The following is a 15322-nucleotide window of genomic DNA, read 5'->3' on the forward strand; positions in this document are numbered from 1 at the left end:
TCTTCTTCCTCGGCGGCATATTTCAATTCAATATCAACTCACTTAACAACACTATTCAACAATTCAACACCCCAATATCAACAAAAACAATCAATTAACGATTCCTTCCAACAAGCAGGTCTCCGAATCCAACAAATCCCAACAACAACTCACTGAGCCAATTGAACGAACATTTTGCGTACGTATTTCAAAACTTAAATCCTTAGGAATTCAAGCATTAAAATCAGACTCACGACACCAAAGATTGTTACCTTATGATCGGTTGACCCCAAGATATGCTTAACTCCGTCCGGGTGTCGGCTTGGTGAAGAAGTCTCTCGGAGATCGTTGAGCCAAAGAGGTACGATGAGTGAGGAATTTTTGGATGGATTTGGGTTAGGATAGTTTATGTTATGTAATGTGGTGTTTTGGAGGGGAATATGTGGAGTTTTATGGTGGGAGTCGGTTTTGGTGGAGGAGGAGAGGAGAGCCACGATGTTTTGTTTAGATTACTGACAGAAACTCTCGGATCCCTTTTTTTTTATTTCCATATACGCGAACTAGGGCCGCGGCGCTGAGTGTTTAGCGCCTAGGCGCTTACTTCTCGGCCTCATCAGCGCCGCGGCGCTGAATGTCTAGCATTGTGGTGCTAAGTCTTCGAATGTGTTGGTGCTGCGGCGCAGGTTATGTAGCGCCTAGGCGCTTGGCGCACGCATAAAGTGGCGCTGCGGCACTGCTCCTTCCGAGATTAGGCATATTTTTTAGCCCTTTTTGCACACTTCGTGTCAACTTGTACCTGCATAATAAACATAAATCAGTGTCTAATCTTCACATGCCAAATTAAATACAAAGAAAACGTAAAAACAAGAATACTACTGAAAATATAATAAAATAAAATCAAATAAAGAAAATGAAAGCAATAACAGATACCGGTTGGGTTGCTTCCCAACAAGTGCTTGGTTTAACGTCGTCAGCCCGACTGTCACCAGTCTGTTCAGTTTGGTTCGATCAACTTGACACTGTCGATATTTCTTACTTCGGTCCCATAGTAAGGCTTAACCCGCTGTCAATTCACCTCGAAGGTTCTTCCATCACTACAATTTAGCTCGATAGCCCCATGAGGATACACTGTTTCCACAACAAATGGCCCTGACCAACGCGACTTCAGCTTACCAGGAAACAACTTCAGACGAGAATTGAATAATAGTACTTGTTGTCTAGGTTTGAGCTCCCTTCGAACAATGATTTTGTCATACCACTTCTTAGTTTGCTCTTTGTAGATCTTGGCATTCTCATATGCGTCATTTCGGAATTCATCCATCTCACTCAATTGCAGTTTTCTAACATCTCCCGAAGCTTGCAAATCAAAATTTAATTTCTTTACAGCCCAAAATGCTCTATGCTCCAACTCCAACGGCAAATGACATGCTTTACCAAAGACCAGCCTATAGGGAAACATCCCAATAGGTGTCTTGAACGCAGTCCGATAGGTCCATAACGCATCATCTAACTTAATGGCCCAATCCTTCCGATTTGTGTTGACAGTCTTCTCCAGTATTTGTTTAATCTCCCGGTTGGATATTTCAGCTTGTCCATTTGATTGAGGATGATATGCAAGTGCCACCTTGTGCTTCACACTGTATTTAGCCGAAAGTGAGTTGAAAATTCTATTGCTAAAATGCGTACCTTCGTCACTTATGATGGCTCTCGGTGTTCCAAATCTAGTGAAGATGTTCTTATGCACGGATTTAACAACAACACGAGCGTCATTAGTATCGGTGTCGATTGCTTCCACCCATTTCGAAACATAATCCACAGCTAATAAAATATAAGAATTACCAAAAGAAGGGGGAAAGGGCACCATGAAATCTATGCCCCAAACGTCAAAAAGTTCCACCTCCAAAACATTTGTCAGTGGTAATTCGTGACGCCTAGAGATGTTTCCTTACCTCGTCAATTTGTTTTCGAGCGTAATTTACGCAAAGGCACGCCTTAACTTCCTTTCAAATATCTTTCACACCATATTATGTATATTTGTTTAACTTTGCATGAAAAATATGTTGCACAAGTTGTATTTTCGTTTTATTGATCATACATGCATATAACTTGTGTTTTGTTTATTTAAAACTCTTACTAATGATGCATAAAGGGGTTGCATTGGTAGGGTTGTAACGCCCGAAAAATCAATCTACGTAAACCGCATGCATAAAAATTATTTGAATTGCTTAATTGTTTTATTGATTTTAAATTCTTACTTGATGAATATTATATGATTAAAGGTATAATTGCATGATTAAGTGATTATATAGCATTATTTCATGAAATTGAAGGATTTTACCCGGATATTCGATAATAGGCTGGGGAAATGAGACCGGGGACGACCAAGACAAAAATAAATATTTTTCACTAATTATATTCAAAACTTCTTAATATGATTAAACAAATGATTAAATTTTTCTAAAAATGTTATAATTCAAATTATTTTACGAGACGAGCTCGATTTTACCCGGGAAGCCGGTTTGGGCAAATGAAAAATTTTTAAAAGATCAAAAATATTATTTTTGGAAACTAATTTTTATAAACTTTTATGTTTCAATTAAAGAAGAGTTATTGGACCCAATTTAACTAAATTGAGTAAGACCAAATGCTCCTATACTTGGAATAGCAAAACCTAAGCCCATTAACATACAAATTAAAATTTATAAATTGAAAACCTAGGCTTCTAAACACACATAGCAGCCAAAAAATACACACCGACACACACACAAAATTCGAAATATAGGAGAGGAAGAAAAGCTAGGGTTCTTCGTCGTCCGGTCGTCCATCTTCGCACCCTCGTCAACGATTGAATATTCGAACGTTTTAAACGCAAAAGCACGTTTCTAAATCCTTTTGACGCATCATTCAATCCATATTATGCTTGTTTTAATTGTTTATGCATGAAAAATATAGGTTTTCGATTACTTTTACGATAGAATGTTTATTTTCAATTATATAACGATTTTACGCTTGCTTCTTTAACGTTATGATTTCTAATGGTTAGGCTGCCAACTTGGGATGATTATGGGTAAAAGATGAACGATCTAGGATGGAAACGAAGGTAGGAAGTCGAGTCATGGCAAGGAGAGTGCACACCTAGGGTTTCCTTGGCCACTCGAGAGTTTGAAGGCTTGGCTTAGGGTGGTGCGTCGTGTGGCTCGGCCGGGGCTAGGCTAGGTAGACGTGCTGGACGTGGTCAAGGGTTGGGAAGAGTCCTAGCAGGGCTAGGGCTTGAGATCAGTGGCTGGATAAGAGTCCTTGTGAAGTAGGACTCTCCCATGCACACACAAGGGTGGCTGCGGCTAGGGTGGTTCGCGGCTAGGGCAGGGCGACTCAGGGTTGGTCCAGTAGGGTCTAGGAAGGATGGTCAGGGGTCAGGCCAAGGGCTGGTGCAAGGTGGCTTGCTGGTGGCTAGACCGCAACAGTAGAGAACTCGCGCGACTGCTCTTGTTCTGATGCAGCGGCTCGTAGCATGGTTTAGGGGATTGGGATGGGTTCGGTTGGGTCTGAGCATGGTCCAGGGTCGGTGAGGGTCAGGTGTGGTTGGTGGTTGATGAGATAAAATAGTCCTAATAGGACTAGAATTCTAGCAAGGATAGGAAGAGGGCCGCAGGTGTATGGCTGGTGCAGGGGACTTTGGCGTGGGCTGGGGGGCTCGGTGCTGGTCCAGCGAGGTTCAGTAGGGTCCCTAGGTGGGTTGGCTATGGTTTGGTTTGAGGTGGCTCAGGCGTGGCTCGATGGTTTCGTAAGATAGCTCGATGGTTTTGGTTAAGGGTCAATAACTCGAAATTAATGAACAAGGCTCGACCATGGGTCCACGGTGGGTGGATCATGGCTCACAAGGGTTGTTTAGGAAATAAAAAGTCCATGTTTAAATTTTGGGATCAAAATATTCGAATTTGAATTAAATCGGGATTAAAACGTCTTACGAATAATTAATTAGGGAATTAAATTGAAAGTCTCGAATTTAAGCTAAATAAAATTAATAAAAATTAAATTTAAGCTTAAATAATTATTTGGGATAAGCCCATATCATTAAAAGCAAGAAAAAGTCAAAATCGAGAAATATTACGTCTAGAGGCAAAACGATCATTTTACACTTAGGTAATAAAAAAAAGTTGGCACGTCCTGAAAGGATCATAACACATGCTAAATGATTTATTATGATGAATTTGACGAAAATATGATATTTTATGATTTATGGTAAAGCTGTGCAATTTTTACTGTTAAAATACTATTTTTGGAAAGTCATGATATTTTATGCTTTAAAATAAAAGTAAAAATATTTTGAGGGATGTGAATTGACTGTGACAAATGATAGAAGATATGTGGGGGATCTGTTTTAAGAAGAAACGGTGAACTTACAATTTTACGGGAATGTCGTGAGGGAGAAGACCCCAGAGGGAGCCTGTTTACGGGAAAAAGTCCGAGAGAAAGCCCGACGATCGTATTTCCATGGCGGTGCCTAGTGCCCGTCTCCATGGGCCATGTGGAGCTGAATACTGATCAGTCGATCAGAGGATAAAATGCTAGTCACTTTCGAGGATCAAACATCACCCAAAATGATAAAAAATTGAAAGCTTTACGATTATATGATTTTACGAGATATGATTTATTTATGCTTAAAAGTTATTATAAATAAAAGTATGGTTTAATGTATATGCTTGTATATGTATTATTTGTTAATCATGTTTAGAACGTGCTGAGTCATTAGACTCACTAGGTTTGAATGTTGCAGGAGTTGATGATATTGAGGGAGGCGCTGACGCTTGAGTGGATCGAGTGCGGCAGTACACTCCCGAGGGACATTTATTTTCCACATTAGCTTGATAGACAAAAGATTCAAAAGAGTATTGTTAAAAAATTTAGTAAGGATTTTTATGCTTTATTTTGATGTTAGTTGATTTTTTTAAAAAAAATTAGTAGTGGACGTTTTCAGGGTAACATGGAAGGATGTTTTTCCAACACAATAAGGGTCCCTAGGTGCCAAACCAAAAGCTGCACACGCATAGGAGAGGGCTTGAACAAAAAATTGCATGTATAGTTCACAAGGGTTCGGTTAAGGGGTTGTACACTGAAGGGCTTGGCCAAGGTGGGTTGGGGCTCGGTGAGGTCATGGTTAAGGGGCTGGAAGGGTCCTAGCCATGGATGGTCGCTAGGGAAGAGCCCATGATCGCATGGACTCTTCCCATGCGAAGAAGGTGTGGCCACGAGGGGCGGCTTCATGGAGGGTCTAGGCTTGGGCAGAGTGATCTAGGCTAAGTCTCACGGTGGTCCAGGGTCAGTCCAGAGGGTTCGGGCTCGGGAGATGGCTTGGGCGAGGAGTCCTAGTCAAGGGAAAAGATTCCTAGGCTCTTAGGGAACTCGTGCGGCTCTTGTTGCTGACAGGAGGCTACTACATGGGTTAGGTTGAGTCCAGAGAGTCCAGTAGGGTCCATGGAGGTCTGGTCAGGGGTTGGCTCAAGGTGGCTCGGGCAGGGCTCGATGAAACCGAGAGTTGGCTCGAGGGGTTCAAGTAATGGTTCGATTTTTAGAGTTAAAAGGCTAGAGCGTTGAGCCGTCGTCCACGGGGGTCGAATCATAGTTCACGAGGGTGTTTAGGTATAAAAAATTTATGTTTAAAATTTGTGAAGAAAATATTAAAGTTTGATTTAATTCGGGATTAAAACACTCTAATTAATAATTATGAAATTAAATCGAAAGCCATGAATTTAAGCTAAATAAAAATATAAGAAATTTAATTTAAGTTTAAATAATTATTTCGGATGGTCTAGTGTCAATGAAGGTAAGAAAAAGTCAAAATCGAGAAATTTTATGTCTAGAGGTAAAACGATCATTTTACACCTGAAAAATAGTAAACGTCCTGGCAGTGCCATGAATGCTGTAAAATATGTTAATATGTTTATTTTAAATGTTTACGGAATTTTATGATGAAACGTTAATGCTAAAAGATATGTTGCATGCTTGGTTTAAAAGAAAATTGATTTTTATATGCATGAATTTTTATTAATGATGAAAATACGAAAAATTGAAGGAGGTGAAGTAATTGTGATTAATACGATGATACGATGATTATGATGATATGTAAGGCCAAGGCTCAGTTGACGGGTGAGAGTGTCGCTGATGTCCCCGCCGCCCAGTACTGTGGTTACACATAGATGGATCCATCGACCTTCAGCTGATACGAAAATCATAATTAACGATCTGAATTTAATAAAAGAAAAAAGTATATGTATATGATGAAAATGATAATGGTTATGATGAAAGGGAAAATGTTTATGTTTATACATGTTCATGAAAAGTTACGTTAAGTAAAAGTATTTTCACTGTGTCATGTGATTGTATATGTACTACTTGCTATCATGGTTATGGTTTGCTGAGTCAATAGACTCACTAGGTGTTGATCGATGCAGATGAGCATGATATTGATGTTGTTGAGGGACTTGATAATTGATCTTGCTGGACTGAAGGTGCACATAACCCGAGGATCAGCGCTAGTTTTCCGCAAAATTTGATTAAGTTTATGATTTAAGTTTACGTTAAAGATTTTTACGACTTATGATGAGTTTGAGTGGTTTGAGAGGATGTTAGAGTTAAGTTTATTTTCGAAATATTGTTAGTTTAGGTTGTTGACGATTTACGATGTTACGTTTTGAATTGAGTTCTTTGAATTTTCAAATAATAGTTAGTTGTTTTATTTCTAAAATGGCTCAAAGTTATTTTAAAAATATATATATGTAGAGATGGGTTCAGCCGAAACATTAGATGAGAAAAAAATTTTCTAGTACTTTTTAAGAAAAAGAGTATTGGACGTTTCAGCCACATTCATGATGACGATGAGCACGATGACCAAATCCTTTTATTCCCTCTATTTGGCGAAATGTATATTTATAAATTGTTGTGCAAATATGTTTTTGTTATGTGCATTGTAAATATATTGTCAAATTTATTTTCATATAGGTGGAACCGTTATTTTATGTGAACTCGTACTACTACCCACTCAGTGCGAGTGGTTCGTGACTTGTCGGATAAGATGGAACCCAACTAGGTATTTATTAAAAAATTAAATATAATTGCAAGTTATGTATGTTTAGAATTTTGCATCTTAGTTGTTTTTTTCCATTAATTGTTGCTTAAATGGGTGTTGTATTCTAATGAATTTGACAAATAAAATTGGCATTTGGTGTGCCCACTTATATGTCTCAACATAGTCGAGATGCATAGCCCAGACCGAGTTCTGCGGCAATTTGGTCAGTTGCAGCACATTCCAAGGCCAATGTTTGATGGGGATGAATTTCATGAATGCACCCGACAAGGATGACGATACTATAATTGGGCTGAACATCATAAAAAAGCATTGACGCGTGAGATGATCGTGTCAATTTGATTGTTGAGGGTGAGCCTGCAATCGAAAATATGAGCATAACACGTGAGTATGAAATGTGGTATGATAAAATAACTCATTGTTTGATTACCTCCATCGATCCAAAAGCATAATATGGATATAGGACATCCTGATGATGCAAATTTTAGATGTGTTATGGTAAGTTTATTATAACATACTATTTTTTATAAGTTTAAATTACAATATTTTAAATGTTTACTCATTTAATGATGATTATTTGAATTATTTTTCAGAGGAACGATGCAGAAGTTTTGACGAGTTGGTTTCATGGACTTTCGTTGCAAGATCATCCTCATGAGACATTGGAGTCTGGTATTACAAAAACTATACAAATTGTCGAGAGGCTTTATGTAATGCTTGATAGAACATCTGAGTTGCATCGATTTCAAGAGATGCATCATCCTCATCGTAATCAAGAACCACCTCACTCGCATCATTTTGAAGAGTCGCCTCAGCCACACTGGGAGTTTGCTAACGAGGCTGGAACTTCTCACACTACAGATTACCATGTGTCATCACAACCGGTTTACATGGACGAGGATCATGGTTTCCAAACTTCGAATGAGCCGTATATTCCTTTTTTCACGGATATGCTTACATGTGGATATGGATGGAACACGGATAGGATGAAGAAAAATTATAACATATAACCTATTCCCTTACCAAAATATTCGGAGATATGGGGCATGAGAACCTCAAACAACCAACTTAGAGGCAATGCGAATGATGAGATTCGGATGAAGAAAATGTGAATTAAGAAGACACGGAAGAGGAATAAAAAAATATGAGCGACAAAGATTCAGGGGAAGAAAATATGAACAAAGAAAATGTGAATGATGAAGTTCCGGGTGATTGTGGTATAATGAGGCACAAAGGAAAAAGAGTAAAACGCTGGCCTAAATGTGGAACTAGAGGATGTTTGTAGTTAATTTTAGCTGTCTAAATTTTATTGTTATTTTGTGCTAATTTTATGTAATTTCATTCGACTTTTATTTGTATTAGTTGCATGCTTCCAATATTAAATTATGTTATATTGTTTTTTATTTTAATTGTATGCTGTCAATATTAAAATGGTCGTTTTACTATGATTCCAAAACTAAATTATACGATAATATATTTTAAATATAAAATGTTCAATTAATAGACATAATACAAAAGTAATAAAAAAAACAAAGTTGTTTATCTTGATGCAAACACTAAACACAATACGAAAAAACATGGAACACAAAATACAATAGTTTAAAACAGAGTTTCAAATTAAATTACATCGTGCATCTAGAAAATAAAATTATCATTATGATTGAGTGATACTGAATTATGGCACAGTCCTGCAAAATACAAAAAAACTATGAAACACAAATAATTATATATTAGTTATGTATGTATGTAAGATATCATGGTCATTGTTAAAATTGATTTGTAAAAGGTGAAAATGAAGTCATTGATTGCACTGAGATTTTTTTTTTCTAGTGTTAAAGTTAACTACTATCAAGACAACGCCTAGATTGGTGGCAAAAGAAGATTTACATTTGGTGCAGTTAGATGTAAATACGGTGTTTCGTCATGGTGAGCTAGATGAAGAAATGAAGCAGTTACAAAGATTTGAAGTATGGGAGAAAAGGGAAATAATATGCAAACTTTAAAAGAGCTTGTACGGTCTCAAACAAGTTCCAAGACAGTGATACATGAAGTTTTATGTATTCATGAGTAATAATGGTCCTAAGGTGTCAGACTGATTTAATCAAACGTGAAGGACCCAAGATCACCTTTGGATGCTAAGGGTAAAACAGATGATAAGGGTAAGATTACACTTGGAAATGTAATCATCAATTATATGTTACTAGTTGAAAATATGTCTTATAATTTCATTAATATCATTCAACTATGCAATAATGGCTATTTAGTTGAATTTCAGAACAAGAAACTAGCCAAACCGAATAACATTTGGAATAAGTCATCAGTAAGTCTTGAAAAAATGCAAGAGCTACAGAAGCACTCAAAGACAAAACTGGTCTCGACTTCAGCAATAATGATAGCAATCCTACTTACTGTAGTGCTCAATCGAAAGTGAACATGTGCAAAGAGAAAAACATTTGTTTTGTAAAGTCCAATATGATATATGAACATCAAAATCTAACTGATCAAGTTGAGAAACATGTCGAACTGATAAAAAAGACAAAAATGTTGGTACTTGGTGTATATCAGATATTATATTTGTCAAGCCCAACTAGTCTGATCACAGATTCAGTCAGTCAAGACACAACTCAAGAATGGCTCAACCCTATTGGTACTACAACTGCAAGCTTGTTCAAAAAAGATACATACAGACCAATAATGAAGAAAAGCTAAACAACATTTCGTTTCCAACAATTGCACAACATTACACACACACCAATCACTGCACAATCATGTTTCCGAGGCCAGTCTTTCTAAATAATCCAAGTGTGTGTTCCTAAGGGACTAATCCTGTTTGGATCCAAATAGGATTGGATATCAATAGATTCCATTTATGAATTAATAGAAGCTCTTCGGAAGTTGAAAGTGAACGGATGAATCCGTACCTTCTTCTAGTCTTGAATGGGGTGTTTATAGGGCAAAAAACAATGATGACCTGGAAGCCCGAGCTCTGATTATTTGTAATTGACTCAACGTCCGCTAAAATTTCGCATTAATTACCACCATTCCCCTTTGATTTTAGTCTTAACCCTATGTCATAGGGGCAGGGGCTTATTGTCATTCCATATTGTATAGACTTAACTAAATCCCTTATTTTATAGATAAAATTTGACAATTTGATCAATGACCTCAATCTGGTAGCTATCTTGTTCATGAACTCCATCAACTCGGTCTCGACCCCTATGCTATAGGCAAGGGTAGATCTAATGTGTGGGCAAAGTTGGGCTTTTTTCTAGTAGAATTTTGGGCCAACATTTTTTAATAGTTAATCTTATAATTTTTAAAGGATTGTGTGTCGAGGCGGCACTTCAGCAATGTTACTATGTTACAGATATGTAAAAGATCGAGGATTGAAAATTGGAGGGTAGAATCAGCCAACGATCTTCAAGCCTCTCTTTGGCATAGGCAGATCAAGAACAATAAGGAAATAGCATCTTTCTGATTCTCTGATGTATTGAACTTCTCCATTCATAAGCTTCAATATTCTCCGGCAGATGCTCAGTCCTAGCCCTTCTTGGGTCACCCATCGGCTGCTGAACATGTCTTGGACAAGTTCGGGTGGAAGTCCTTCACCTGGGCATACGATCCTTCACAGAAAGATTTATCTCATAAGCCAAGAAAATTCAAAATTGATGCTGCTCTTAAAAAATGTTGGATTATAAGCTCAAGATTATGCACAAACAAAAGACTAGCCTCATAGGTTAGAGATCTTATTTGCTTGTGGAACTGACGTGGGATCACAATATTGGCCACCCCTCCCGAGGAGCGGAAGCCACGGTGACCAATTATGGACGACTTTCATTCACATACTAATATTTGGGGTAACCATTTTAATCCAGTCCGTGATTTGAAAACGAGCCACATTATAGCCCCTTCCCAGAGCAGACTAGCATTAGGGGTAGGAGAACCCCTCAAATTCATTAGCTATTCCATTATTGCTTGGATAGTCATGTGAAATTACATCAGATTGGCAGTTTAGTAATACTAGTATTGCTTCTGCTTAATTGGAAGATGAAGAATCACTACAAATCCATATTTTACTGATCTAGCTTCATAAGCAGATTAGTACGGATTACGAGCTAGGAGAAAACGAGAAAAAAAGAAACTTAAGACACGCAGCCTATCCTATAGAACTCGAGAAGCATGTCAACTAAGCTCATTTATCCTATCAATAAAACCAGATGAAACACAACAGGAGCAGTCTTTAGCTAGATGACATGAGCAACTAGTACTGTGAGAATATTCATACCTGAATTCAATGTGCACAGTGGTTATTCCTTCAGAAATCCATTTCAGAGTTGGAGAAAGTTGGATCTCCACCCAACCTTCGGGAGAGGGTGCATAGCGTGCCATGTTCATTAAAATATCAGCCAGGACCTGTTGAATTCTAAATTGGTCACCATGAACGGCCAGTGTCTTGACTTCCTCTGGTATGTCACGGATCAATTGCAGACCTCTCTCTCTCAGAAATAACATTACTTGGCTGACCACAGCATCTATCACACTCCCAATTACAAATTCTGCCTTCTCGAGCTCCAGAGAACTACCAGGAAACATGAGTGTTGGTTGGTTCATTTTACTATTCATAGATCAGTGATGTAAAATGGCGGAAAGAGTACTTGTATATGAAGCCTCATAATTAACAAATCAACAAAATAACAGAATTGCAAAGGTAAGGCACTAGTTTAGCAAGCTTCATGAATCAGCAAAATATGCCTCCAACTTTGTCTTCAAAATTTTAATAACAGCTAGTACTAATTAGAGATCATTGAACAGTTTCCACACAGCCCATAGGCAGGGAAAACTATACTAACTATGCATCTAGATCTTCTATTACAAATAGATTAGTCTAAAGTCAGAAAGAAAATGTACCCATTTTCAATGTTTTCAAGATTGACATCCTTCATAATCTTTAGCATTTGCTTCTCACAAGCAGCACTAGTATCAAGAAGCTGTTTTTGGTCTTCTGTCAAGTTTGTTGCTTCCAAGAGAGAGTTACTGAATCGTATTCCACTCAGTGGATTTCTTATTTCATGGCAAATATAAGCCAACTCTCTCATCTTTGAATCACACTTCATTTCCTGTTGCCTCTGGACACTCAAAGCTTGCTGCAGTTCAGGACTTGCAATTTGCAAGAAGCAAAAGGCTCCAATTATCTGGCCATCAATACTCACCCTCTTGTTTGCGGTCAAGAGAGCTTGCACATATTTCCCATTTTTGTTAAAAAAAGAAAATGGGAATTTGTCAGTATCCTGGTTGCCAATTGCATTGTGCAAGACAATCATAAACTTCGTCAAAGTATCGGGACCCTTAAGCCGACAGCAATTGCCAAATACTTCCCCAACTAGCATCTTCCCTACAACATCCTGCCTATTCCACCCAGTGAGCTTTTCCATAGCAGTGTTCCACTCAGAGCAACAAGTGTTCTCATCCGAAGCAAATATAGGTGGAATCAGGGGGTTGGGACTGTGTACGATTGCCTTATAATCACCTTGAATGTGGATGAATTTGTCCATCACCACTTTCAGCTCAGTAATGTCCTGACCAACAAAACATACACCCACTACATTGTTTGTATAGTCCTTGCTAGAGCAAGCATTGACCACCAAAAATACAGCTTCATTTTGATGGTCAGCACCAAATATCCTTAGCCTTAATTCTACATTCTTATCTTCCTCACCTGCATTAATTATTTCTCATATAAGCTAATGGAACAAATCGAGATAATCCTAGGGTGCCATTTAATAAAATGGAACTAAACACTATGCTTTAGAGTCATCGACTAAAGTGAAAAATAATCCGCAACGAACGGAAAAAAAAATACATAGATATAATTCAGAGGAGCCACCTCTTAGAGCATTAAGGAGAAGTTTATCCGCAATTTCTTCCGACTCTTTTAGTACAAGATCATGAACCAAGGACTTTCCCATTGCTTCTTCAACAGGTAGTCCAGTTAACTCCGAGACTTTTGCATTCCACCCGTTTATGCGGCCATCAACATCTACAGCAAATATAGGAGCAGTGGCAGTCTCTATCAACCTAACCATTTCCATGGCAACACAACTGAGTTCATCCATGCCTTTTAATTCCATGTCCTTAACCTCAGCATGCACAACTTCCTCAGAACTGCTTCCAACAGCATGTTGAAATGAATCTCTTAAAATTAGCTGCAACGAGTGAATTGCATCCATTTCTGCATTCTCCCATGGCAAACTTCGGCTCTTGACAACTTCTAGAAATGCTTTAAACGAGGAGCGAGGATGCATCCTCTGTCCATCATCTTTGTCTTGAGGATGATGCTTTGCCCCACCCCATTTGATCTCTTTTGCGGTATGGGAACGGAACCAGAACAGATAATCCCTTGAAGTAATATATGCAACAGCCATTCCACAGACAGCATCCCCTAGAGCAGCAGCCCCAGAATATCCAGCATCAGCTAGACTATCAGCGCTCAAACCAGTCGAATCCCCGTGAAATGCCAAGAGCCATGCGATAATATCCTTTATCTGCGCTTCGGTAGGAGTGACACCCAGAGGGTAATATTTACCCTGGTAGTACAGTGCAGCACCGTCACACTTGACCAGGTCCATGATACTAGGGCTCTGCATGACAATTCCAGTGGGTGAATCTCGAAGTAACATATCACACAACAGAGTCTGGGTCCTTAAAACTCGTTTCTCCGAGAACTGTGATGCCAGCTGTAATTCCATATTCAGCTGAAGCCCAAATGCCTGCATTAGGAATTCACAAGCATAACGAAGTGGGAAGGGAATGCATCGAGCAGAAGTGTGATGGCCAACAACCAAGCCCCACAGCCTCATAGAGTTTCTTCCTTCAACACCATCTTCATCGTTTCCGTTAATTATAACAGCCAATGTCAATGATGCAATCGAACCCATGTTAGCCATGTATTGGGCATGGCAACCATGAGGAGACCTGAGAGTTGAGCCTACTAAACACAAGGACTGAACTAATGCTTCGTCCTGGACGACTCTAACTGGCGTGGCACGGCAATCCACAATCATCCGAACCCTATTCTGTTTAAACAAAAATCTTGAAGCCTGGGGAATGTCCGTGGAAGGATAATGCAAACCAATATAAGGCTCTAAACCCGGCCCCTTGCTCTCTGCAACAACCTCGCCATGTTCATCTTCGTGAAACTTATAAACCATCACACGATCATACCCTGTGAGGTCCCTCACGCTCTCAACAACCGTGTCACACAAAAGCTTGATATCCCCACCTGGAAGCGACTGCAAATGAGAAATTGCCCTCACAGCGAGCTTCTGTGACTGGACGGCCCCAGCAATCGACAAGGCTGGATCCTCATTCCTCGCAGGTTCTAAATCAATAACTATTCCAACGTCTATTCTATGTAAAATTGCATAAAACGGTTTCCCAGAATTCTTAGAATGAATCCAAATAGGATTCAACAGAGTGATCTCTCTCGCCCCAAATGCCCTCTCCAGCAAAACAGAGCTCGAGGGGGTAAACAGAGCTCTGACATCAGTCCCAAAGGTAAGAATTTCTGGTTTTTCAAGGCTAGGGACCGACTGAGGCATCAAGCCCATCATTTCCACAGCATTTTCCGAATAAGCTATCACTCGAAAACTAAATTCATCCACGCTTATCATACAACCAAATGGTTGAATATGGCTACCGCGCTGTATTCTCGACAAATAAGCAGTGATCTGCTGCTCGGGAACAGACTGAGTCGAGGCCTTAACACTCTGGGAATAGTCAAAAGATTTTCCGGACTCACCAGATTGCTCAAAAACAGCATGAAGTCTCGCATCCACCGTGTACTGCGCTACAGCCTTACTCATGGAATCGCCTCCCCTATTCCTGCCAGAATCATTATGAGAATTTTTAGCATGGCGGCCATAGCTTCCCCTACCTGAAGATTGCGCTTGTTCTTGTGCTTGTGCTTGTGCTTGTGCTTGTGAATACTGCGGATTATTTGCCTTCGTTGGTCTGCTCCCCGATGCACTCATTTCAGCAAACAGCTTCAGCTCGACACCCTAGTACTACAATTTCAGCAGAAACCCAGAAGAATTTGGCGCGACTCAAGAAACAATACTTCGCAAAGATTGTACTTGTGCCGCTCTGCTTCAAGAATTGATCAATTCCACTGTAATGACACTGGAATTATGCGATCCTTGGAATTTGGAAAGGCGTCTTGTGGGAGGTTACAGATTAATATACGAAAAAACTTCATTTATA

The 15322-nt window shown here is 39.1% G+C and overlaps 1 protein-coding gene across 3 annotated transcripts; it reads right to left on the minus strand.

The window, feature by feature from the left end:
• Positions 1-10342: 10342 nt before the first annotated feature.
• LOC140984324 (phytochrome B-like) lies at positions 10343-15322 on the minus strand. 3 transcript variants are annotated; one of them, XR_012176595.1, is made up of 5 exons: positions 12948-15322; positions 11972-12779; positions 11349-11642; positions 10793-10985; positions 10548-10686 (listed from the first exon to the last, which is right to left on the minus strand). XR_012176595.1 is itself a non-coding variant. In XM_073451637.1 (4 exons), the coding sequence occupies exons 1-4, from the start codon at positions 15091-15093 to the stop codon at positions 10470-10472; spliced, it is 3465 nt and encodes a 1154-aa protein (XP_073307738.1). In that variant the 5' UTR covers positions 15094-15322; the 3' UTR covers positions 10343-10469. The 3 variants fall into 3 exon arrangements, 2 of the variants coding, with proteins under 2 accessions (XP_073307738.1, XP_073307739.1); XM_073451637.1 differs by lacking the exon at positions 10793-10985 and having other exon boundaries at positions 10343-10686; XM_073451638.1 differs by having other exon boundaries at positions 10488-10985.

Source organism: Primulina huaijiensis, chromosome 9 (assembly GCF_012295235.1).
Source record: "Primulina huaijiensis isolate GDHJ02 chromosome 9, ASM1229523v2, whole genome shotgun sequence".
NCBI classification, from domain to species: Eukaryota; Viridiplantae; Streptophyta; class Magnoliopsida; order Lamiales; family Gesneriaceae; genus Primulina; species Primulina huaijiensis.

Excerpts from the sequence above, each read along its gene's own strand:
- LOC140984324 (XM_073451637.1), bottom strand. The coding sequence starts at position 15,093 with ATGAGTGCATCGGGGAGCAGACCAACGAAGGCAAATAATCCGCAGTAT. Across the intron at positions 12,780-12,947 it reads TCTCCTTAATGCTCTAAGAG|GTGAGGAAGATAAGAATGTA; the intron begins GTGGCTCCTCTG and ends TAATTAATGCAG. Across the intron at positions 11,643-11,971 it reads CTTGAAAACATTGAAAATGG|TTCTCTGGAGCTCGAGAAGG; the intron begins GTACATTTTCTT and ends GTTTCCTGGTAG.